This window comes from Acomys russatus, chromosome 9 (assembly GCF_903995435.1).
Source record: "Acomys russatus chromosome 9, mAcoRus1.1, whole genome shotgun sequence".
In the NCBI taxonomy this organism is placed as follows: Eukaryota; Metazoa; Chordata; class Mammalia; order Rodentia; family Muridae; genus Acomys; species Acomys russatus.
The window spans coordinates 64,037,421-64,064,239 of NC_067145.1; the positions used below are offsets into that span (position 1 = coordinate 64,037,421).

Here is a 26,819-nt window from a genome sequence, read left to right on the forward strand (position 1 = left end):
ACATAAAAGGCTAAGCTATTCTTGAGATTTCCTGACCTTCCACCTACATGGTTAAAGATGATGAAAAGTTAGGCTTCTGTTGGAGGACCAGAATCACAGTGTACACAACATTAATCCATTAGTGGGGATATGTGCTGTCAGTCAGTTGGTTGTCTCTGACTCATGGTTTTCTCCATAGCTCTGATCACCATCCTTACATCTCTTCAGCATCTGAGATTCTGGATAGTCAGCTAGTTACAAACGAGGAGATTTTGTCTCTCTGAGACAGTACTTAAGCAGAACCATGTTCAGACTAGAAAGGGAACCGCATCCATATGTGTCTAGGCTTTAAAAGTCTGTTCTTCTTGGCAACCTGCTATCCTTCCTGTGAGTGCCACCAGGTCTCCCCCTCCAGGGGACTTGGTCAAATATAAGACACCAGAGTACGTGTGAAAGTCAGACCCCACTCTCCACTCAACTGTGGAGAATGTTCTGACCATTGGCTAGATCTGGGTAGGGGGTTAAAGTTTACCGCCTGTATTGTCCTTGGCTGGTGCCTTAGTTTGAGTGGGACCCCTAGGCCCAAATACCCTATGAGCATACACAGGGGGAGGAAGTCCCCCTCAGGAACAGTCATAGGGGAGGAGAGTAAGGGGAAAATGGGAGGGAGGGAAGAATGGGAGGATACAAGGGATGGAATAACCATTGAGATGCAACAATAATAAATTAATTTTTAAAAAGTCTGTTCTTAGGAATAGTGTTTTTTAAAATTAGTGATATCACTTTTAGAGGGATTTCAGGGACTTTTAGGCCTCTACGTACTATATATATTTGAATTGTTTTTTAAAGTACATACCCAAAAGGCCTGAACCAGAGATGAAATCATGCACTTTCTTTTTCCCTAATGCTGAACAGACCCAGATGGGTACCATTTAAAATGCTTGCCTTGCAAGGACTTGAGTTCAAATCCTAGAATCCACATTAAAGCAGAAACCCAGGTCTGGTAATACACCCTTGTAGTCCCAGCGCCAAGGAGGTACAACACAGGAGAATCTTAAGGCCTCGCTGGCTGACCATCCTAGTCTACTTGGCATATTCGGAGCCAGCAAAAGACCCTGTCCCTAAGAGAAGTGGGCAGCACCTGAGGAACAATGCTTGACGTTGTTCTGTTGCCTCCATGGGCTCATCTATAATTGTATAAACACACAACACACAACTGTATCACGTTGCATGCCGTTTTAAAGGCTAAAGGGAGCCAGAGATGTGAGTTGTGGATAAGGATGCTTAGTGTCAAGACTGATTGTCTGGGTTTGATCCCTAGAAACCACATGCTGGAAGGAGATGGTGACCACAGGTGGACTCTAACCTCTACACATGCTCCATGGCACATATGTTCAGCATTCTCTTCCCTCTTCATACACACATAAATGAATGTAGTCCTAAAAATAAGACTTTAGAAGTAACAAAGTAGGGATTTGTTTTTATTTTGCGAATATCATCTTCACCAGTGACACCTACATGTTTCCATTTCCCAACCTCACATCTTTTTCACCCCTGGTTGGTCTCACAGTGAGCCACCTTCTCTCTTATGGAGTCATCCTTTCCTTGCTGGCATTTTCATCTGTAGTGCTCCCTTCTGAGGCACTGCAGACTGCATAGTTGCAAAGGCATTCCCTCCTCTTTCTTTTCCTGCAACACACTTCCTGTCATGTCTTCTGTAAGCCGCTGTGGTAGGGAATAGCATCCCTAATGACCCTTCTCAGAGCACAACACACTCACACATTCTGATGCTGTCACTTCTGCGTATGGAAAAGTTTCATAAAAATGCTGAAACTGAAGCCCTTTAACCATCAACCCTGTGCATTTCAACCAAAGTCACACCAGTTAAATGAATACTTGTTTGGTCAGAGTTTACTGTCCCGTATAGGAAACGTAAAACACTTCTGAGTCGTCTTCAAAATGAACTCACAGTGTGAATCTGCACCAACTGAATTGTACTTACAAGAGGAAATGGACATACAGGCTTTGTTCTGTAAGAACAGATAGAGACAGACAGAATGAGGAGTATTTTTAACAAATATATCAAACCCTTTGATTAGAACAGCTTCTAGTTAGATCCTCTGCTACATGTGAAGTTTAGTCATTGATTTTTACAATGAGAGAAAGGCCTAGAGAGGTTAGGTGGACTTTGCTAGTTGACAGAGATACGGAGTAAAAACAAAGAAGTCTGTAAGAATGAGCCATGTTAGGAATGACATTTCTCAGAATCTTGAGTTATAAAAATGACATAATTTTGATTTGTTGAATTTATGATGAAAGTAGATATTAGAAAGGGTCAAATTCTGACTTTAGTGTTTAATTAGCTTTAACATCAGTTTCTTTTGTTTGTTTTGCTTTATTTTGTGTGTGTGTGTGTGTGTGTGTGTGTGTGTTTTTTTTAATAAGACATGGTCTCACTATGTAGCTCTGGCTGTATTAGAATTCACAATGTAGACCAGGGTGGCCTCAAACTCACAGAGAATCTCCTGCCTCTGCCTCCTGAATGCTGGGATTAAAGGCATGCACCCCTATGCCCAGCCTAACATCAGTTGATATAGTATTGTTAAACAGTGTCATTGTTTATTATTAACCTATGTTGGGAACAATTTCCCATAACCTTGACTACTGTTTAAAGCAGAGAAACTCTATCTCTGCACTAGCTATTAGCATCCTCTTTTCATTAAAGGAAGAGATGGAAAAATAATACCCTTCCATCTCCCAAAGGAGACCTCAGTTGTTTTCTCATTAAAGGAAAAGAAAAGAAGAACTTAAACATGAATGTTGATTTTTTTTATCACATAGGATAAGGTGAGTGATTTATCTGAGTGAAAACCTTGTCTATAAATAAGGTTACAGAATTAAATCAATAGTAATAGTTCTACTCAACTTTAAATATTGAAACTCTCACAAAGAAAGAGAAATACAGTTATAATGATAGAAATAAAAGCCCTTCATCATTAAACAGAACAAAGTAGAATGCTCAGAGGCCAGTGTAACTCTGTTTCAGCATAAAACACATAGCTATAATAAGAGTTTGATTAATTTGAGCCTTCAAGCCACTTGTTTTCCTTTGCCATATTCTTAGATGAAAGAAGTAAAAATAAAATGTTGTCATGGAGTTTTGCATGCTCTGGGGAGTTAGTCACTATCAACTACAATGCTTTGTTCTCTCCTGCTGTGTCTTGTCCTTGATAGCTGATGCTCTGAGCTGAGATCATGGAACCTTTATCCTCCGTCATTTGACTTGTTCTTGGTTACAGTCAAGGGAAATTCCTGGGTTTTGAACTGTGCTTGTCATTTAAGTTCAGTGGGGCCAGCAAAGCTTCATTACTCCCTAGCCAGAGCGTTTGCATGCTGCTTACCAGCTCTTTAGAGGGTCAGAGTGTGGCGGTCAGGCCTAGTGTTGGTATGGCCTTCTCAGAAGGCTCAGTTGTTGACAAATGGGCCATGTTCCAGTAAAACATTTCAAAACTAGGCAAGATGGTCTTTGGCTGGTTCCTGTGACTCTCACTCCTTTTACCAACTTGACAGCTAATGGCATAGATGGGCAGATTGCAGGCCAGTGTATTAGCTGGGTTTTCATTGTCTTTTGCCCAAACCAAACTTGCCTGTCCCTCCCACTCTCCCTAAAAATTTGGACTTTTTTTTTTTTTTTTTTTTGAGACAGCACCTCATGTATCCCAGGCTGAAGTCAAAGTCGATGTGTAAAGAGGGAGCAAATGTACAATGTAAGACCTGGTACTTGATACCTTCAGACTTCAAATGCACTTTTGATGCTTTTCTCAAGTTACTAATCTTATAAACAGGGTGAGGCACTATAACTGTATAAAGACTTCTTACTGCTATAGTGAGAAGCTTAAAGTTATTTAAGGAACTGAAGAGGTGGCTTAGAGATTGAGAGCACATCCTGCTCTGCAGAAGACCTGCACCTGGCTCCCAGCACCTGGGTCAGGCAGCTGCACCCTTTTGTAAGTCCAGCTTCAGGGGAATGTGTCACCTCGGCCTCCGTTAACTCAGAGGCACAGACACGCATGCACATACGTAATTAAAAATAAAATATATCTTTTAAAACTGTCTTGATAAAGTCATTAGATTAAACCAATAAAACATACTTTGAAGTAAACCAATAAGATACATATTTTCAAGTGCCATTGGAAAGAGGAAACTCAAAGCCCCCATAAAGTCGCTGTTGAGGTATACTATCTACCTTACTGATAAACACACTGCCACAATTGATATGCCATGGTCTGTCCTCTATTTCTCTTTTGTGCTCTGTGGATATGTTGATATCTTTCAGTTTTTTTCCTACCTTTAACAGTATAGTGTTAATTTTAATGGTTTCCATATTTGACATTGTTTTGATCTTGTTTTTACTTTGTTCCCTGCTTTCTGCATTCTCCCCCAACTCCATCCCTCCCTTTTCTTCATCCCATTCTTAATTGTTGCATTGTTTTGTGTGTGTGTGTCTCTCCTATGTGTGTCCTTTGTGTTTGGTGTCTGTTGGCCTGGTGTATTCTCCTTCTTTCTTGTCCCCACCCTCTTGCTGCTTGTAGCCCCACAGGCTGTGGACACTGGCCGAGCAGGTAGGGGACTTTTCTGTTCATCACACCAGTGCATAGCCCACATCTGTACCTCCTGCTTTTCCAGCTCCGAGCACTGGGACACACTGGAAGTGCAGTGCAGATATCGACAGGCACTCCATAGGCCTGTGCCTGCGGTACCACCTAGACTAGCACCACATGAATCTAGCATCACCATGAATACAATCATTGGTTCCCTTGCTGGTTAGATCTACTTCCATTTCCCACCGTTTTCCACTTTTCAGAACCTGTTGCTTGCTTTTAATTGACCATCTATGGTTATGAGTTTTCACATCACTCACTTCATCAGTGTTTCTCCACCTGCTGCTCTATAACACATCTCCATTGAGTAACTACAAGGGAGAAAGAACATTGTTTGTGGACCACTCACTGTCACTGAAAACATCCAAGTCTTACTTGCATGTATTTTCCTTTTCCTGTTCTCAGTGGTGTGAACCCAGTGACCACTATCCCTGAATATTATAACAAGAAGGTGGTGATTGGTTTAGTTTTACACAGGGTCTCACTCTGTAGCCCTAGCTGGCCTGGAAAAAGTACCCACCTGCATCTACCCCTGCTTCCTGAGCATTGGGAGTAAAGGCATGCACCACCATACCCAGAGATGCTGTCATTATTTTTATTCTTATATTTAAACATTCTTTTGGTACAAAATTGAGATTCTTAAAGAAATCTAGTTCAGTTCAAGTAAATTCTGAAGGGCTTAACTTTCCGCACCTCTTTTACAAATCTATTGTGTTTGCCATGTTTTTCTTCCTTCTTATTGTCTTGCCTTATCATATGTAAAATATTATATCATTTCAGTTATGCAGACCTCCCCCAGCAGGGGCCGTTGGTCAGAGGTCAGAGCTCAGTCCAGTATATTTTTAGAAGATATTTATGATGCCAAAATGAGCTTTCTGGACTGCACTGTTAAATGAAGACAGCTCAGAGTATTTACTGCTCAGCCGACTTGGAGAAACACAGAACTTCCATGACTTATATCACAGACAGAAATAACCCTCTAAGGCAGGAGGCACAAGCAGGGTTAAAAGGAACAAAATAATTATCTCTTGTATCTTCCTCCTCAATCTGTCAGCTCCTGTCACACTTTTGCTTTGGTATCGTAAGGTCTAAAAATAGCCTTTCTGATGCATGTAGTGAAAATGTCGGAGCAAGAGATGCTTCATGTCTTGACAACCCACTTTTGCAGTCAAACTTTTCCTGGTAAAATAAGTTATGTCCCTCTCTTCGTTCTTATTATACATGCATGGCTAGAGTCAAGCTTTGTGAATGACCAGTGTGATCCTAAGGCATTCCTTGGGAATTTAGAGGAGCAAACTGGATGTTGAAAAGCTACTTGGAGAGGAGTTGGTTTAGCACCATTAGTCTTTGGGGTTGTTTGTTCAGTTTAAGGTTTAACCAAACAAATGCTTACCAGTTAGTAGAGAGTGTAGACACAGCTTCATTCCATGCACACAGGCTAACCACATTGTTGTTGTTTGCAGGGGACATCAGGACCTGACCCTACCACTGTCTATGTTGACATGAGAGCCCTGAGACATGACAGGTATGGGTTCTCTCCTCTCTCTCCTTTTCCTCTCTCCCTCCACTGTGGTGGTCCAGCATGAATGTATCTAAGTTAGAACGAAAGTAGCCGTTTTACTTGTTCAGAGGGTCATTATATAGATAAAGTGTATGGCTGGGCAAGTTTGCTAAAGCTTTACAGATAAAAACTTGGTAGTAAAAGTTTGGTGGTATAACTAGAAGTATCTGATGATCCACTTTGCTAACTGGAAGTCACAGCCATCTCAGTGAGGTTCTATTTTGCATGGCAATATATGTCAACATTCTAGCTATATTTCTACATGAGGTGTGTGTGTGTGTGTGTGTGTGTGTGTGTGTGTGTGTGTGTGTGTGTGTGTGTGTGTGTAGAGAGAGAGAGAGAGGGGGGGGAGGAGAGGTACAGACAAGAGAGGGAGAGGGAGAGACTGTAAAAATGCCCTATGTGGGTGTTTTTATGAAAAAGTTTTAAGTAGAAGTGAACTTGCCCTTTCTGTGAAACTACTGAACAAAATTTTTAAGTGAGATTATTGGTGTGTGCCCATGTGTTGTTGTTGTATTAAGTATGTCTTAGGAAGAGAAGGCAGGGGCCACACAAGATGAGACCTTTTAGAGGAAGCGCTGCCTCAACTGGAGGCCTATTAAGATGTTCAGGAGAGAAGAAAAATGTTATTATTTCATATCAAAAATCTCCCCACTGAAATGGTTTGTGTTCTGCTTGGTGGCCATGGGAATGCCCCACCATTGTTGCTGTACAGACATAAGTGTAGGGTGACATGTTTCATAGGTGGTTAGGTTTTAAATAAATGTGTTGCTGTACACCAGGTAGTGTGCTGTTTACCCTGTGCCTTTTGGAAGTGGCTGTTAGCAACACTATGGAAACCAGCCAAAGAGTGGTTGTATGGTTAGGGGTGAGGGCATGGGAAGCACCCCTGCAGTACCTAGTAGGCAGCTGAAACTCTTCAGAGATAGGAACCAGTGTCTCTGCAGAGTGAGGAGGGGTCCTAATTTGGAGGCCAGGTGGAACATGACACCCCCAAGAGACCAAGAGAGTCACCACTCCCTACTCTCACACCCCAGGAAGAGGAAGTCAGGCTTGGGAAAGTGCTATGAAATGTGGGTCTGCACGGTATGTAGTGACGAAGTAAGACCAGCACTGCCCTGCTGCAAAAAGCAGGAGGCCTGTGTTAAAGCTGAGCTCTTTGTGGTCACCTAATCCCATGATCTTGACTAAGGCCTTCTGAATGACACTTCTCCCCTAATGTCAAGTCAGTAGTAATAGTCTTCCCTGCCTAGGCTGCTTTGCTCATTAAAAATAATTAGAAAGAGACATGACAGTGAGTTGTGTACTAGAAGATACTCTAGGGTCAATTGTCAGTAAACTTCACTGGATAATGCCATCAGTTGCGATGATCAGGAATGCTGTTCTCTCACATGGGCTACCTGAGACTGAGGGGCTGTGTCTGAGCAGCCCCCAGACCTCCGGTCAGCATGGTGGACTGGCCCAGGCACCCTCTTAGAGCTTGGATATAATACAATGCAGTTTCCCTGAAATAACCTGCTCAGTTCTCATCTATATCAGAGAAAAACTGAGCCCTATTCTCAGCCAGCAGAGTATTTCCTGGGAACTTATCCCTCAGCTCTCTTCACTCAGGTCTGCCTCAGGCCTTTTCAGTCTGCTCTTTCTTTTTCTCTGCCCCAGCAGCTCTTTCCCACCACCTGTGAATGAGAGACACTTCCTAACTCTATGACTGTAATTCACTCTTAAATTTCCACTTTGGGATATGTATATGTGTGTGCATGGTGTGTGTGTGTGTTTGTGTGTGTGTGTGTGTGTGTGTGTGTGTGTGTGTGTGTGTGTTTGTCTAGTTTATTGACTGAGTTATCTCCTCAGACCCATCCTCCATTGTATTTTTCAAGGCATTTACAATGTTCCTGTTTGTTTGACCCTCTGTGTAAGTCTGGCTTGCTCACCTCATTCCATCTGCCTAGGCCCCTTTTCCTTGGCCTACTGCATAGAATCTCAATGTCATCTTCATACTTCCTTCACATGTCTGTGGTGGTCCATCTTCCTGACATCAGGAGTCACTGACAGCCCCAATAGCATCCTCTGGGTTCCCCCAATGGTTAGCTTTTTTCTCGTAGCCTTTTGAGAAGCTGAGTCTGTCATTCTCTACTCAATCTGTCTCCTCCACACTGAAGCCACCTCTTCCCAGGAGAAAATAATACCCACTTTTTACATCTTCAAGTTTGCTTTTGACCTTGATTGACATACATAAAGTATACCTTGTGCTGCAGCTCCCATGACAGGACCTCCAGGATCAGACAGGACTGAGTCATTATCTCCCTGCTTATGACCCTGGAATGTGATGTTAGCTCTGGGGCCTCAATTTCCCTATGTTTACAATGGGTACAATAAAATTAGTCTTTGCAGGTATCTCTAGTAACTAGGGCGGGGGGAAGCTCTGTGGTTCTTAGGGTAAGTTGGAACATGCTGGGAGCCTTGGGCAGAGAAAGGGTAGAGATTGTAGTGCTGAGTTAAGTCTCACCTACAGAGGCCTGTTGTCTCCATCCACAGAGGCCTGATGTGCTACCCTAAGAGAAAATGCAAGCTGTAAGGTAGTGGGTCAGAGAAGTTGCTGAAAATGTTGATCCTCTTTCATTCTTCTGGTGTTCTTATGCAAGTAGGGTAGTGGTTTTTTTCATTTTAGCTATGTGAAGATCTGCCATAAGGATTAATTGCTTTACCAATTGATTTCATGGGGCATTCACTTGGGAGCGTCAAGACACCTGCCCAATTATCACTTAATTAACCTGGGGAAGCTTAGGTTGTCAGTATGCTATGCACTGTGCGGGAAAGGAGGAGAGAGGACAGGTAGGTGCATGCTACCTCAGAGACTGAGACCAAGATCTCTGTAGGTCCATCCTACAGAAGCAAGTAATTAAATAGATTTATTAACCATTCTGCTTGGTTTTATGCCTCTTTGTTTTATACCCACTTTATTCGTGTAGTCCCAATGTTAGGGATTTGGCAATCTGTGTTTATAGCCAGGTTGCCATGGAGAACATTTCTGCCTCACATAATGAGGATCATATTCCTCTAGTTTCCAGGATAAATATAGTTCCACATATACAAGAGAAAGTACTCAAGGGCTACTTGAGAGTTGTTATTAATTCTTAAAAGGTATTATTTACTGTGTATTTGTTTCAAATGAATTTATAGTTACTTGATCTCTTTCAGTTTGATCTTTTCCTAAGCACTTGAGTTGTTCCATCTTTAGGTAGGAAAGGAAACTATTTCTCAGACATTTGAAGAAACAGCTTTAGCAGGTTGTCAGATCTTAACCGAGTGCTGGTATAAAGCTCTAGAGTGGTGACTTGTCTGGCTCTATCGTGGCTTATGAACTGAAGTCACAATGAAAGGCTGTAGCCAGAGCAGGATGAATTCTAGGCTGCGATGCATTCAGTTAGTAGAATGCTTGCTTAGGTTAGCATGTGAGGATCCTGTGCTCATCCCTAGTGTGTATAAGCTGGAGGCAGTGGCACATGCCAGTAATCCCAGCAAGCAGAGGTAGGAAGACCAGAAAGTCTACATAACAAGTTTGGTATCAGCCTGGACTTTATGAGAAATATCTTAGAAGTAAGAAAGGAAGGAAGGAATTGAAAGAAAAGCATGGATTCTAGACTAATTGCTACCTAGTAAATATCTGGGTATCAAGATTCCCAAGAGCAGTGGACAGAGAAAAAGGCACCTCAATGGTCTTACATTGGTCAGCAGAAGGATAGGAGAAGCAGGGAGAAAATCAGACATTCGTTGGCCCAGGGGCTCTGGTGTGTATTGTGTGAGTGGCATGAGTGTGTGTGTGTGTGTGTGTGTGTGTGTGTGTGTGTGTGTGTGTGTGTGTGTATGTGTGTGTGTTGCATATACACAGATGTATTTGGTGTATGTGTGTGCACATGCTAACCTGAATATGTGCTTTTGTGGCTTATGTGTCAGTGTTCTGCATACTTTATCCAAGAATGTTCCAGTATTTTCTGGGAAGAGTTGGGGGTCTGCTGTGGCCTGTGGTTCTAGCAGATAGGAGCTGGGCCATGGGTATAGCATGTGCATTTCTGATGAACGTTGGCCTCTGACAGGTGACTATTCTAACAATTGTACATAGGCAGTCACTACTCTGTATTTATTACCTTCTTAATCTGTTCCCTGGAGCCTATTGTCCCTCTGGCTGAAGTGACTGGCAGATGCCTGGAGGTTAGATGAGATTGTTTTCTTTTCTTTTCTTTTTTCGAGACAGGGTTTCTCTGTGTAGCCTTGGCTGTCTTGACTCTCTCTGTAGACCAGGCTGGCCTTAAACTCACAGAGATCTGCCTGCCTCTGCCTCCTGAGTGCTGGGATTAAAGGCATGAGCCACCACTGCCTGGCTGAGATTTTTTTTTTAATCTTTATTTATTAGCTTTTTTCATCTTCTATTTCAGGTTTGGCTCCTTTCAGGCAGAAGAAGTCTTTAGCTCACTAACTGAACTTGATATTAGAATGTGATCACAGGATCATGATGTAACGTGATTTCTCTGTTTACCCAGCATTTGAAACTATACTCTGAAGTATACTTGAAAGTCAGATAACTGTCCCCACAGAGAAAACTGAAAGAATTTGCCTTTTGTAGAATCTCATTCATGGGTATTTTTATAAGAATTTCTATTTTCCATTCCTGAGATGAGCCCCAATCTTCCATGGAGCTTACGTCCAAACCCTTTTCTTGGTATCTCATGAAATACATATTGTTCACATTTCTCATCCTCTTCAAATATCTGGTGAACTAAACATGTTATGACAGGAGGAAGCTGCTACTGGTAGAACTGTACAGCCCCAGTGACATGGCTGAGTTCCTTTTAAACATTCCTCAGCCTCATTCTGAATGAGGAGCCTTTTCCTACTCTCCAGCCAGCCCACCTCTCCTTGGTCATATGTCAGGAAATTAACCTTATAAATCAGCTCTAAATCAGTAGAGTTTAGTAATATCCACTTTACCCTTGTAACTCAGAGACTGCAATGGAGGCCCTGGATGGGTGTTCTTAGTTCAGGCACCTTGCCCCTAACCTGGCAGCATCAGTCAGTACCCTCAGGGTGGGGACAACAGTGCAGAGCTCAGGCCTTCTCTAGGTCGTAACTCAGCATTCAGAGTCACTGTGAAGAACCTAATGTTGACAGTGATGTCAGATCACCTTGTTGGTAGTTGTGCAATTACTTCATTTGTTCAGAAAATTAGTGTGTGCGCACTTTGGTGTGCACTGCAGTGCCTCTTCTATCTGCTTCTCCCCCTCGCGTGGCCTTTGCTAAGTCTTTATCAGGTGTGTAGGAATGGGGGGACTTGTGTATTCTGTGTCTTAGAAGGTTATGGGGATACAGCTCATAGAGGGAAAACCACTTGTGATCCAACATAACCCTAACCTCAAACCTGATCCAGCTCTTTTTTTTTTTTTTCACCTTGTGTTTTCTGTTCAAGTGCTTGCAAACACTCATTTTCTCCTTGTTTTGTGTGAATAAAATCTTTCAAAAAGTCAGGCATGATGGCACATGTTTATATTAGCTGCTCTGAGAAGAAAGAAACAGTCGATCTCTGGAGCTTCCTAGCAAGCCAGCCTGGTCTACTTAGCAAGTTCCAGGCCAGTGAATTTCTCTTACTCAGAAAAGCAAAATAGTTTAATCACAGTACTCAGGAGGATCACTGTGAGTTCAAGGCCAGCCTAGCCTATAAAGCAAGTCCAGTTCAGTCCAGGCTACACAGAGAAACTCTATCTCAAAGAAACAAAATAAGCAAGCAAGCAAACAAAAAACAGAAAACCTGTGGCTTCCATCCCACCCCTACACACACACACACACACACACACACACACACACACACTATTGCCTTGTGGGTAAGTGAACAGCATATAGTCCTTGGGTAACTGGTGAAAAGGGGAAATGAGTAGTGAAGATCACAGAGACTACACAGTGATAGAGCCCTGGGAGGGACAATGCGCCAGCTCAGGCCATGGTCAGCCATGGAGTTCTATGTAGTTCTCCATACAGGGTTACCATTAACTATGCTTTTCCTTCTAAGGAGAACTTTCACTGTTTCCTCAGCGCAAGCATTTTTAATTTAGCAGGCCTGGTGTGGCTACTAAGCCCAGAAGCTTTGCCTTCTCAGCATGTTACCTACATGCAAGCAGAACTATACCCACTATAGGCCTAAAGCTCATGGCCCGGGCCTCCGTCACGCTTAAGGATGCCAATTACTGCCCATCCCTCCCCTTAGAGTGCAGAGGCATCTTTCCAGGTGTTTTGTGGATGGAGCAAATGTGTCTCCATATCCTTTCTCTACGGCCAATACTGATGTGTTCTTGCCATCTGTCCCTGGCAGGGCTGTTGCCTCTGCTCTCATTAGCCCTCTCTGGGACTTTTACCTTTGCTGTAGGATAATACTAACAAGTAACTTACCTTAATAGCCTGCCAAGCTCAAGCCACATACCAAAGGTGGCCAAAGACAGTCACGTGATCCAAAAAGCCCACTGAATGTTGTATGTTTCCACTTACAGAGTCCGGTTGGTAGAAAGGGGATCTCCTCATAGCTTACCTCTGATGGAGTCTGGAAAAGTGAGTATTAAAAGTGTCTCAGTCCCACTCCAGCATGAAGGTCAGTAGGGTGAACGGGCTCTGCCGTGTGAAGAGATGTGTCCTCAGGGACTGTGTGTTCCCTCGGGAAAACCTGTCTTAAAGATAATGTTTCAGATGGTTTGGCTATAAAGAAGGCAACAACAGTGTTGTGAATGCTTTTTTTTTTTTAAAATAACAAATCTGTGCCGCATTGGAGTGACTAGAAGCCTCAGTGCTATCTATCTCTCTATGGTCTCTCTTCAGGAGTACCAAGGTTCTAATATGACTTTTCCATTCAGTTATCAATCCCATGTCCCAACCCTTATGAGGAGAAGACTTTCAGAATCTTGAGAAGGTTCTCATACTATCTTATACTGGAATACCATCGACTACTGTTTAGTCACCTGTTCAGACCTAATGGAAGCAAAGATTGTGAACTAGTCTATTGATTCTTGTTGTCCTATTGTCTCGCTAAAAATCAAGATATCACACTAAAGAAGTATGTGGATGATGGTTCTCAGTGATCCATTATTAGTTTAGTGTCTGTCAAATTATTGCAGTCTTCAAAGAAGTAAAAATATATTTAAACTTACATGAATTTTTCCTTTTTGCCCCAAATGCCAATTCATACTCCATTTGCCATAGTTCTATTTTTAAGTTTATTTTATTTATGCAAGTATATGTGGTGTACATGCCCATGCTCACACACACATGCAGAGGCCAGAGCAGGATATTGAGTTTCTACCTCTGTCAGTCACTTTCTGCAATATTGCCTTCAGACATCAATTTCAGGGACTGTTGGGTACAGATGCCAGGGTCACTACCCTCCAAGTCCACCTGACTACTCCAGGGTGACAGGAGTTCCTACCAGAGTGTCTTGCTTCAACTTGACCATTGAATGTTACATTTTCTGAGCTGAGGCAGCCATATGTCACATTTTAGAGTGGGCCTTTGAGCCTTTTACTATGTGATGCAGTCTGGGGCAGAGGGACTCAATCAGATCTCAAAGCGGATAAATGCCCTCTGCCCCAGACTGTAGAATTGTAGTGCATTGGCAATGAGAACAGTCTTTGGTAATGACACACACTTAACTTCATGCCACGATGCTCTCTCTATGGTTTTTGGAAAGGAAATTGCCACTTGGCATTGAAGCAAGGTTGTGAAGGGAAAGTGTGTGATGCTTGTCTGCCTTTTTAACCACAATCAGAAATTGTCTCCCCTCTGTCTCAAACAGATACTTCCTGGGGTCCGGATCATTATTGCCAATCCAGAAACAAAAGGCCCCCTGGGGGATTCCCACCTTGGAGAGGTGAGTCATGGAGAGTCTTCCAGGAGATGGTCTCCTCCTAGATCAAACCTCTGAGCCTGTTTTTGCTTTGACACCTGCTATCATCCACAGCTCATGGTACTCACATGAGACAAGTCCTGGTGGCCAGGAAGGACCTAGAGATGTGCCTTCCAGCTTCAGTCACCCCTGGAAAGCTCAGTATTATAGAGTGGCATACCCCCAAGAACAGGGGAAACATTGTTATCAGAGAATTCCAAAAGCACAGCAAGTTTGATCTCCACAGACTCACTTTGGAGAGGGTTCTTATGAGCCCTCTCTGTTTCTAAGAACTCCTTCATCAGAACAGTATTGAAATCTACAGAGTGAACAGAGCTACACCCAGCATAATGGCCACAAAACTCAAAAGCCCACAGACTAGCAAAGTGGTAGTTGGATGTGTGTTTTAGATCAGAGAGCAAACAGTAGTCCTTTGTCATTTGTGATGACATTCTACCCACCGTGGCTCCCTGTCATTTGGTCTCCTGATGCTTTGACAAGGAGAGAAATATCTCATCGTGCTTCCAAGCCTCTAAGTTTTTCAACACTAACATCAGCAAGGTCCTGATGACACTCACTCAAGTGAGGCCAAATGTCACACTTTCTCCTTTCTTGTTCTCTCCATTGGTAAGATTTCTCAGAGAAAGTAGAGGGCATGGGGGACACAGCCCCAGTCTTAGACTCTCCATATAGGGCCGTATCACCTTTCCCTCCAGTTATTCTGCCTATTCCTTGGCTGCCCAATTGAGGATATCTTTGTGTGAGCATACCTGCATCCTCAGCCCTAGATGTCACCAGCAACAGGACAGTCTCAGCCTACCCAGGAACATATTCCCACAGAGCGTGTGGGCAGACTCATGACTTAGGAGCCAGTCCTAACCATTTCTATGTTTCACATCCTTTTCTTGTCTTTGTGACTGGCGACTTTGTGACCCTTTGTTTGAATCTTGTGGTTTTGTAAAATGATCTGAATTAGGTTAATCAAGTGTTACATTCAGAGTTCTGTCCCTCCGAAAGCAACCAGGACTAGAGAGGTCAGAAAGTTGACTTTTTCATTTTTTTACTCCAACATGATTGAACCATAATTGGCAAATAAAGTACATATGTCAAGGTGTACACATAATATTCGTGATGTAGTAGTGATTGCATGCATTGTAAAATAACTGACAGTCAAGGTAATTGGTACACCTATCACCTCATATAATTACCTTTGCTGTGTGTGGTGAGAATATTTAAGTTCTGTTGCCAATTTTCAAGCCAAAAAGCAGTCTATGTGTTGTGTTAGCTCCCAGAAGTCCTTCATCGTCTGAACAAAGACTAATACCCTCCAGCCAACGTTTCCCCAACCCTGCCCACCCTCAGGCACCAGTGGAAGCTGTTTGGCTCTCTGCTTTCTGTGAGCATTTTTGAGAGTCCAAATCTGAGATTAGGGGGTATGTGTCTTGCACTGACTTCTTCCCTCGAGTTGTTAGGAATGGCAGGCTTCCATTTCCCTCCTTTAAGACTGAATTATGTGGCATTGTCTGTATTAGTTATTTGTCTTGTTGCTGTGACAAAAGCAAAATAAGAAAGAGTTTATTTTGGTTTGTGGTCCCAGGTTATGGTCCATCATGGCAGGGAGGCCATGACGTCAGAAGCTCAAGGCAGTTGGTCCCATTGTACTGAGAAGCACAGCAGGAATGAAGGTTCAACTGGCTTTCTCCTTTTTATGTAGTCTAGAATGCAGCTAATGAGTGGAGCTGCCCACACTTAGGCACCACATTCTTCCCACCTTACCTAACTTAATCAAGAAAACCACTCATAGATGTGCCCAGAGACTTGTCTCCAAAATAAATCTACATCTTTTTGAAGTTGACACCCAATATAATATGTCACAGTTGCCTTAGCAAGGAAATATTACACATTGGAGAACAGAAAACACTTGTTCCTACCTCATCTGATGTTGTCCTTCTATCCATGTTACCTTTTAGTTACTTCAGCTGGTACTCAGTCGATGGCTGTTAGCATCCAGGCACTATCCTGGGGTATTGGGTTACAGTGGTACACCGTACGCATGAGGTTTTCACCCATATTTCTATGTTAGTAAAATAACAAAATATCTGATATTAGAATGCCTGTACTGCAAACAGTATACACTGAAAGCCCTGCTTGTGGTATGGCCCTGTGTACCAATATTACTGGATGCATTGCACAGATGTCCTTGGAATTGTGTTGGCTCCACTGTTTCCCAGGGCCTTTCCTGTGGTTCTACAGCTCTTGCTTTGCATCTGTGTCAGCTTCTACCTAACCACGAGCCACAGGTCCGACACCACCTGTCTGCCTATTCTGTTGACTTTGTCCCTTCATCATACTTTGTGCTATCTTACCATAGTCTGCTTCCTAAGGTATGCTAGCCAAGTAAAGGGATGAGCATGAGCTGGGGAGGGGTCTCAGCAGCTAAGAGCACTGTCTGTTCCAGAGGTCAGTTTCCGACAACCACATGGTGGCTCACAACCTTCTATAATGTGATCTGATGTCCTCTTCTGGCATGCAGGTGTACATGCAGATAGAGCACTGTATACATTAAATAAGTCAATAAAACATATAAAAAGGGAAGAGCACAATCTTAAAGCTTTGAGCAATTTCCTAATTGCTTTTAGAAATGATCATCACATTTGGAAAACTACAAAGAAACTCATACAACGTTGTTCACTTTAAAATCTTCCAGTTATCTGCTTTAATGAAAATTTCAGCCAGTGAATGGCTTGTTTGGTTGCTTAACTGTAGCTTATTTTACATAGTATTTTTACTATAGGGAATGTTGTGGGTATCTGTCCTCCCTGCACCCACCTCATCCTCCCCAGATACTTGATCAAAACCACCATTGCCTTGTATTCAGACTGAACCAAGGAAACCTTGGCCACTGTGGAAAATAACTTTCTGAGTTGTAGAGACAGTTAGCTTGCCTTCCATGCAGAAGGCTGGGTGCACAGAGTGGCTCATGCACAGTGATATTTCATTCTGTCCATAGATCTGGGTCCACAGTGCCCACAATGCCAGTGGCTATTTTACCATTTATGGAGATGAATCTCTCCAGTCTGATCATTTCAACTCCCGATTGAGTTTTGGAGACACCCAGACCATCTGGGCCCGAACAGGCTACCTGGGCTTCCTGAGGAGAACTGAGCTCACGGATGCCAATGGAGGTAAGTGCAGGCTGGAGGATGCCACACACTGGACACAAGTTGAGTTTGACCAACACTGAAAATGGCCTTGAGGCTCGAGAGCCACACCAGGACCTCTGCTTGCCCTTTCTGATTTGAAAGTACCTGACCTTGAAAGACAAGTAGGGGCTGGGTAGATAGTAGAGCTGGTAAAGTGTTTACTATGCTTAATCCCCAGAACTCAAGTATGTGTTTGTTAAGCTCTTAGGCCCTAGCTCTCTGGGGCCATCTAGCCAGTCAGCCTAGTCACATTGTCTCCAAATTCAGTGAGAGACCCTGTCTCGACAAACAAGGAAGATATTTGAAGCTGATTTTTGGCTTTCACACTCATGTTCACATTCATGAGCATGCACACACCTATACAGCTGCATACACATGAACATGTGCATACAAGTGATTAAGATATAATGCAGTAAACAGAGCTGTGCATACCCTTCCTTTTGTTTCTCTGAGAACCAAAAGCAAAGGTAAGGCTAAACATGAGCCCAGCACTCCCAATGGTGAAGTGTGCTTAGTGTCCTTATAAGTTCCAGGGGCTAAGTGTTGTCCCTACCAGGATTGCTCCTATGACGTTTGGGAAGGAGTACTGAGGCTCTGGGTCCTGGTGGCCTGCAACTGGACTTTGCTGCTCCCATTGCTTAGGACACAGCCCTGTGTCTAGCAGTGGTATGTGTTGTTGCTAGCTGCCTGTGTCTCCATATGGAGAGCCCCACTGGGGTATTTCATGAAGCCAAGATACCAAAGCATACTCACAAGCCTAGAAGGTGGTTCATGGCAGAGTGCATGCCTAAGGCTCATGTCTCATCAAACAATAAGTTTTCAGTATGTTAGGAGCTGGGGAAGATAGTGCAATTGGTAAAGTGCTTGCTATGCAAGAATGAGGGCCTGTGTTCAGATCCCCACACTCACATAAAACGCCAAGTGTAGCCACACACACCTGTAATCCCAGGAAAAAGAAGGCAAGAGAGGTGGATGTCTGGTGCTCACAGGTCAGCCAGCTTAGCCAAATTGGCAAGCTTCAGTTTCAGTGAGAGGCTCTGTCTCAAAAAATACAGTGGAGAGAGTCATGATGAGACCAAAGTCCTGGGCAGATGAGATTCTGGACTTTGAGGCTTCCTAAATCACCGAGCCTGCTAACCCAAGTCCTCGGTTCAGGGGATAGAACATGCCTGTGTGGCGGCTTCATGATGGGTAGTCACAGGCTTATTTATTCATGGATATGAAAGGTGGTATCAGTTTACACCCTTCAAGAAAGACCTGTAGAGTCCTGCCCAGCTGAGCCACAGGGCACAGGCAGCAGAGTGTGGGCGCTGCGCCCACCTCGCTGGCCCTGCATGATGGCATGCACTCCAACAAGGAAACGAAGCTCTGGTAAGCAGAAGCAAATGCAGGCCTTGCTTGTCTGCCTAGACTAGAGAAGGCTTGTGTGCTATTAGTTCATGGCAGCTGTTTATTTCAAATTTCCCTTGACATGCTATGTTAAAATGTAACTTAAAAGTAAAGATAGAGTTCTTATTTTTAGGCAAAGAGTGGGCTGACCACATTTTCATTGCTGTAAGGTTACTTTTGTAGGATAAATGTAAGTCTTAGGCTTTCCCTCCTGTTGACACATGAGATCACTGTTCTGAAGAACTCCTATAAAGTGAGTTGAGGGAACCAGGTACATTACACTAAGATGTAACCTTGGTGCCTTTGAGTAGGTGAAGCCCTGAGGCACTTGCAAAGTGAGTGCCACCCCACGGAGCCCAGGCTTGTAAATGCTGACTGGTGCCCATTCTTTTGATCACTTGCCAAGTCCCTTGGTCACTGATGAAGATGTGATCTTATGTCTGGGGGTAGAAGCTGGTCCAAAAGAAGATCAGCTTATACCGCATGGACAGATTCATAAATTGGACAGAATGAGATAAAAAGTGAATAGGGGTAAGAGGGTGGTGATGGAAAGGCATGTTGTATTTCTGTATGAAAGTGTCAATGTAACTTACTGTTTTGTATAATTAATACACATTCATACAAATGTATAAAAAAAAAAGCCAGATGTGGCCTTATCCCAGGTGACTAGCATACTGAGAAGGATTCCTGAGGCTTGCTAGCCAGCCATCCTAACTGAATCACTGAATTACTGAGCTCCAGGTTCAGTGGGAGATCCTGTCTCATAAAATAATGTGAAGAGGGATAGAGGAGAACACGTGACACTGGCCTATGGCCTCCACATGCAAATAGACATTAAAATGTCTAAGAAAAAAAACAGACAAAAAATGAGAACCTTGTGGCTGAACATCCATTCACTGGAAAAATAAAAAAGAATACCTGAGTCTGAGGCAGCTGACACTCCTCAGGAGGAGGGAGTCAACTGTCCCTACACCTGCCTCTCCTTTCCTTGCTTGCCCATTGTCACTCTGGAGAAAGCAGAACAATAGAGCAAAGGATGTGATTGGTACTTGGTTTCTTCTGCAACAGAGCGCCATGATGCCCTCTACGTGGTGGGGGCACTGGATGAAGCCATGGAGCTGCGGGGCATGAGGTACCACCCAATAGACATTGAGACTTCAGTCATCAGAGCCCACAAAAGTGTCACAGAATGGTAAGAGGGCGGGAAGGCATTGTCTGTTCTAGAGTGAGGAGCCTAAGTATTGATCACAGGATTGGAGGAGTTTCCCTAACACTAGACACTGGACAGGATGGAGTGTCTTCAAGGTAAGTCTCCTCACGGCTAAGGACAGTACAGGGAAGAACCTACTCTGTGAGAACATCTCAAGTGACTGGAAGCTAAAGACTTTTAGCCTGAACAGTGTTTCCAGGAAGCCAAGTTGTTATTTTCTACAATTATGTTGATTGCTCCTTTGTATAGTGTTTTCACAAATTAAACCAACAACAAACAAAACAAAGCAAACAACAACAACAACGGATACTTGGTAATAAGAAGTATTGCACTTCCGTGGAAAAGTAAACATGAAAGACGTATTGTGTTGACCGGGCCCCACTAGACATGTCTGTCAGGCAAGAAATGCTTCAATTAAACCAAAGACCAAACCACAAGCTTCTGCACACAACATATGTAAAGTGCCATTGACAAGCTGAAGCCTGAGCTCACTGTGCTCCTGAGCTTGGGAAGGCAGGCAAGGTGCTTGCTCACTAAGGGCGCAGTGCCCCCTCCTGGCAGAGATCAATATCGCTCTCAGGCCACAGCCGGCGAGAGAAGCACCTGCAGGAACAGCTTGGAGCAGTTTTCAGACCTCCATTCTGAGCGACCATTCTCTAGTGTGTTTCCAAACACAGGCTCAGGCTTATTGCCCTTCATTGAATCCGAATAGGACAGGTACATTTATTTACTTGCTTATTTTGTGTGGTGCTAGACAGCAGTTGTACAACTGTCCTGAATCTCAGTGTTGAGCTCTTGGCCAAGTACCTGAGCTCCTGTTTGCATGTACAGGTTCTGGGATCACATTGCCCTCGGTTCTTAACCACACAGGCCTCCAGGGCTTGTGTCAGAGTGCTTGTCTGGCATGCCCACGGCCCTGGGTTCTATACTTAGCACCTCTAAAACAAAATAAATGACCTCCAGTTGTCAGAGTTTTCTCCTTACTGTGGATATATGACAGAAAAGCAAAAGACAGTAAGAACTCTTGATACTTGAGACACAGGCCTAGGACTAACCTTATTTTGAGCCTATGTGACTATAAATTTCAGCTGTAGCCTCTATTTAATTGCCTTTATATTCTCCCTCAGGATTTGTGTTGAGGGGTCTCCCTCTCGGTTTTTATCCTAAGCATCACTATGATTACTTGTTGCATGGCTCCTGGCCAGGCTGGGCCTCCAATTCACCTGTTTTATAAAAGCCCAGGAAGGAGGAAATTGATGAGTTAAGGGATTTGATTCTGATGGTCTCAGGACCCTGGGAACTGTCAGTCATGGACTTCCTCCCCTGCTCCTGCTGGTCCTCTTACAGTCTTCTCCATGTGTCTTCTCTTCACCACTGCATCATGTTCTCTACGCTGCCTGACACTGAGAATCCCCATGTCAAAGACAACACCATCTCCATGTTGCCAAATACAAGCCTTAGTTGGGGTTTTATGGCTGTGCAGAAATACCATGACCATGAAAACTCACATAAAGGAAAACATTTAGCTGGGGCTGTCTTACAGTTCCGTGGCTTAGTCCCTTATTGTCATGGCGGGAAGCCTGGCAGCGTGCAGGCAGGCATGGTGCTGGAGAGGGAGCTGGGAGTTCTACATCTGGAACTATAAGCAACAGGAAGAAACAGCCACTAGGCGTGGCTTGGGCTTCTGAACCCACAGAGCCCACACCCCACAATGGCACACTTTCTCCAACAAGGCCACACCTACTAATAGTGCCACTCCCTATGGGCCAATGGGGGCCATTGTTATTCACACCACCACAGCAATCAAATTCATTTCTTATCAGGATTTGCTGTGTTAACTCAGACTTTGAGAAAGCCCTGATGGGGGAAGTTTTCCAGGCCCTATCCTGTTTCTGGCAAACCCTGAAATGACAGCAAAGTTCACTTTCCACACACTGTGGATAGCTGAGCTGCGCCCACTATTACATTAGAACAGTAGCATATATTTCAGATACCATAATACTATTCAACCCAAAGTGTCTGGGGGCATGTATGTATTTTGGAGGCCCTGGCAAACCAATATTTCAGTGTCACAGTGACTCATGGGAATGAAATATCAGTACTTCTTGGGAATCATTTTCAAAACTGTTCTCTGAGGGGTGCAAGAGTCCCAAGGCAATGCCCTGCTTAATGCTCTCTGCAGTTCTCTCTTTCAGCATAATGCATGTGTATTGATTATACTGAATAAAATTTGCACTATTTTCTAGTAGACTTAGTCTCATGTTTGTAGAAAAATAGTGCCTCTAAGTACATGCTATTTCCAGCTAGAATAGAGATTGTCAGACAAGCAGGGGAGAGCTGCTGTGATTGGCTCTCCATCTGGTGCCCTTTTTCATGGGCCCCCTTCCTACCAGGAACCTTGTGGTTTATTCATATAGTTCCTTCCACCCTTGTTCCTGCAGCCAAGCAGACCTGTGTGCCAGAGCTTGTGAACCCCAAGATCTTTAACCAGTCCTAAAAGCCAATGTCACAAGGTTAATGGAGTTTAAAATGGTACAGCATTGGGTTTATGCTTCTAGTAATTAGGCAGACTAAGTACTCAGGAGACCTTTCCACCAGGTAAACACCCATTGTATGACTCAGTGCTTCTGTGTTATTGTCATCTCTAAACACAGTACTATGAAACAGAACTACTAATTATGCTCACATGTCACCTTATCATGCTATTTGACTGGAAATAAGGCCAATGGCTCTGCCCTACATGTGTCTTATCATCTGGGGCCAGCTCAGGCACATCTCTAGTCTGGCAATGGCAGTTGCATCAGAACAATCCAAAACAGCCCAGTATTTCTATAGCCCCAGCTAGCACACCCTGCTCATACACATTGACCAGGTTCCGTGTTGGGCTTGAGCCCAAGGGCCCGAATGTGGGAACGCTGGGCTGAGAGTGCTTCCTGCTGCTACTCAAACTCCTGCAGCAGCAGAGTGGGGAACCTGAAAGACATGATGATAGGCTGCATTGGAGGGCTGAGGAAAATGGTGTGTGTGGGGGGCAGGGGGGAACCACATCCCTGGCGGCTGTACTGCAGCCAAACTGGAATGCAGACTTCTCCCCAAGGGGGCAGAAGTGACCCTATGCCACAGAAGCAGAATCCAGAAAACACCATGTAACACACAGGAGCTACCATGAGAGAATGCCAGGACAAAATCCAAGAAGGTATGTTGTGGGTGGGAAGACCATATGCTGACACAGCTCAGAGGGATGCCAGGGTGAGGAGATGGGTGGGCGCACCAGGCAAATCTGAACAGAAACAGGAAGTGTTCTTATCACGTAAAAGACTCCCTGTGATGGTGGTTTCCTCTCTGTCTTTCAGTGCTGTCTTTACCTGGACAAACCTGTTAGTGGTTGTGGTTGAACTTGATGGGTCAGAGCAGGAAGCCTTGGACTTGGTTCCCTTGGTCACCAATGTGGTCCTAGAAGAGCATTACCTGATTGTAGGAGTGGTGGTCGTGGTGGACATCGGTGTCATCCCCATCAACTCCCGGGGAGAGAAGCAACGGATGCACCTGCGAGACGGGTTCTTGGCAGACCAGCTAGATCCCATCTACGTGGCCTATAACATGTAGTCTCACCACCTTGGCTTCCACAGACTTTTCTACAGATGTGACCTGTTTTTGTTTTTGTTTTTCCTCAGTGTCCACAGAGACATGCAGACACTTGGGCTATACTCAAAGGAGGAGCCTAATGTGGTGGGGTTGGGGGTAGCACTTCTAGGAGCAGTCACCCTGGCATGGAGATGAAATGTGAATTTACGATGGATTTTGCTCAAAAGGACTTTGGATCACTGCCTTCAGTTTGCTGGAAAAGCTCATTTTTAAGAACTTTCTTTTCTTTCTTTTTTCCTTTTTTTTTTTTTTTTTTTTTTTTTAATTATTGGATAAGAAGTGCTCTCTTCGTAAATGTGGTATTTTGTTAAGCCGAAATAGTGATTAAAAAGAATACTCTACCCTCCAAATGGGTTCTTTTAAACAATTTATGTAGTGTGACAAAGAATTGTTTTCTCTGTTTTAATGTGTCATGGAATCTTAATGACATGGATCTAATTTAAGCCATCACTAGATCTCACCCTTCTAGGAGAGTTTATTGAGGTACGAGAACCTTCTGGGTAGCACCTTCCAATTAGATTTTAGCGGCTTTCTTTGTCAGAGACATGCTGAAGAAACGGAGGCCAGTTATGGCCTTGAAGTTAACATAGAATGAGAAGCGAGTATAATAAGGTATTTCGGCAACTATCTTTGTACTAAACTAAAAAGATAAAAATAAGTTAACTTCCTCGACATGTAATTATGTACAAAATGTTTAATTTATTTTGATCTCTTTAGAAATATAAAAGAGAAAAAACATTCAAGAATATTAAAGTCTTGTAATGTTTGCTAATATAAAAAAGTGTTGTATTATCTTGCGTGGATAGTATCACAACAAATATATATATATGAAATATAAATTCACTAATGAACAAAGGAGATTTTAAAGTTTAAATGCAGAACTTGTCACTTGCATGGTGCGCCCTCCACTGTATTCACACACACTTGGCTGTTTCCGAGCAATCGCAGATCGCCAGTAACCCTGTCTTAGACCAGAGACCAGCAAGTGGAGTCACCACCGTCTCTGAGATGGTGAAGGGATTTAATGCTAATGTGCACTATTTTTTCCTTTGCTGCGAGGACGACAGTGAATGCTTTCGTGCCAGCATGTGCCAATGACACTGACAGGCTCCAGGTTGGCAAATAGCACTGTTTTCTCAGCCGCAAGAATCTGTTGCATAATGTCAATTTTATTTTATTTTAGCATTTTGTGTCACTTTATATATTTTTTGGTTGTTCCTTGGTATGAAAAGAAGATGCCCTGTGGTCATTTGCACCATGTGTCACTCATTTACCCCTTCCAGTGGCCACTGTGAGCGCATAAATGTACAGAACAGCTTTGAGGGAAAGCTATGTGTGATGTCTTCTTGACTATAGCCAGCTGGCTCTATTCTCTGGTCTTGGGAGCTTCCTAGCTTGACCCTGAGTAGGCACTATTCTAGGGACTTAACGCAACAAGGAGTTGTGCCGGCTTCATCCTTGTACTAGGCGCTGGAGAACTGATCCCTGGTGTTGTGTGCCTACATTTTCATGTGCACAGCTTGGCCACTGTATCTCTGTCTGCATCAGACCAAGAAGAAGGTAACAGCATTACAAGAAGGGGTTTGTTTTGTAATTGCCACAGTATGTTCCCTTCAGTGGCTCCCAGTACTAGAGAAGCCTGACTAAAATTGTTGCTAGGCAGAAATTAGGTTCTTGATTGTATTATGGGCAGGGTCTTTGTCTGCCTTAGTTATTTGCAGCCAACAGTAAGCCCTTTGATAAAAGAAAGTTTTGTTTGACTTCTGAGATCTAAGGCTGATTGTTTTGCTTTGTTTCGTTTTTAATTTAAGTGGCACTTTTAAAATTTTTGCATATGTAAAGCATTCTTCCATCTTCATAAATCATTTATTTTTTCAAATATTGTTTGCTCATTGCTATGCGTTTATACATGTTTCAAATACACATTCCTGTAGTCTGAAGCTTCCCAAGGGGGGGAAAATCCCTGCCACACACAGAAAAACATTTTCTTGACATATGTATATACCCTTGAACACACATACAAGCACTCTCCCTCTCTCTCTCTCTCTCTCCCCCCCCCTCCCTCCCTCCCCTCCTCCCTCGTAAAAGAAACTTGGTTTAACATTTCAGATAGGATACTGATTGGTAAACATCATTGCAGTGTGCAGGAAATCTTCCATCTGGCTGATGTAAGAAAGCAGAGCAAATTTAGATGTCATTCAAAACATAACTCTTAACTTTTAACCATATCAACTTCACACCCAAGGAGGGCAAAGGCTGCAGTACAGTTGCAAAAGCCGTTCACAGCAGGTCTCTTCTGCATCCTGTCACCTGTGACATTAGACTAGGTTTGAAAGAGTTGGTAGACTGGGTTGGAAGCTTAGTTGTGCAAGAAAGAGGAAAGGAGACACTTAAGTACCACCAGTTTCAGCAATAAAGAAGGGTCGTTGTGTGTTAGAAATCGTACTGTAGATAACTCATTCATGAGAATGTTTAAAAAAAAAATGTTTGTCTTGTGACCATGTGCTTTTGGAGTCAGCCAAAACCGTGTAATCAACTTGCACAAAAAGAGGGCACACGATGAACATTGAGGCACAGACCTAATCAAACAGGAGCAGATTCCTCATGGTGCTTGTTTATTATATATATTTAACCCTGCTTGACACTTTACCCAAGGGGACGGTCCCTTTATCAGTTGAATGTTAGCAGCGTTATTTCAGAGTGTGGTGACTGGTTAGAGAAAACTCATGTACTCAACCAATCACAGTTTCAAACAAAATTTTTATGTGCAAAGGACAGCAACCTTCTTGTATGTTCAACCACCAGTACGCTTTGTACATCTGTGATAACGCCTGTTTTATATTCAAATGAACAAATAAAAGCTTTTATTTTTGTTGCTCTGAAAATAGCAGTTTCTTAATTGGTACCCTGGAAAAAAAATGTCTGGGACAGAGCACTTCCCTGTCAGGAAGGAGGTGACTGCTGGGAAATGTATCTACTCTGTTTACATGACTTGTTGCATAACAGTACAGATGATCCTGCTTTGAATGTGTAAATCTTGATGTAGGCATTTCTAGTTTACAGCAGTTCCTATGGCAACAAATGTTTTGTGAAATGTTTTTTTTATTCTTTAAAATATATCTGAATATATTTGTTCACATTTTGCTGCAAGTGTACAGATTATTGGTAACTCTTTGGGGCAGAGAGTAAACATATGTCCTATGTATGAACCCTTCTGTTTGCTGTGTCACAGGGGAACTACTTTGTATGTCTGGAC

At 43.3% G+C, this 26,819-nt stretch overlaps 1 protein-coding gene across 2 annotated transcripts in view; it reads left to right on the top strand.

The window, feature by feature from the left end:
- The window catches only part of Dip2c (disco interacting protein 2 homolog C), a 402,377-nt gene extending 376,799 nt beyond the window's left edge, over positions 1–25,578 (top strand). The window contains exons 33-39 of one of the 2 annotated variants that reach the window (XM_051151462.1): positions 4,572–4,601; positions 6,104–6,165; positions 12,735–12,792; positions 14,027–14,101; positions 17,127–17,301; positions 19,777–19,900; positions 23,272–25,578. In XM_051151462.1, coding sequence (XP_051007419.1) covers positions 4,572–4,601; positions 6,104–6,165; positions 12,735–12,792; positions 14,027–14,101; positions 17,127–17,301; positions 19,777–19,900; positions 23,272–23,524 — 777 coding nt within the window. In that variant the 3' untranslated portion in view covers positions 23,525–25,578. The remainder of the gene's footprint in view (positions 1–4,571; positions 4,602–6,103; positions 6,166–12,734; positions 12,793–14,026; positions 14,102–17,126; positions 17,302–19,776; positions 19,901–23,271) is intronic. The other variant, XM_051151461.1, reaches the window with a different exon arrangement.
- The last annotated feature ends 1,241 nt before the right edge of the window (positions 25,579–26,819 follow it).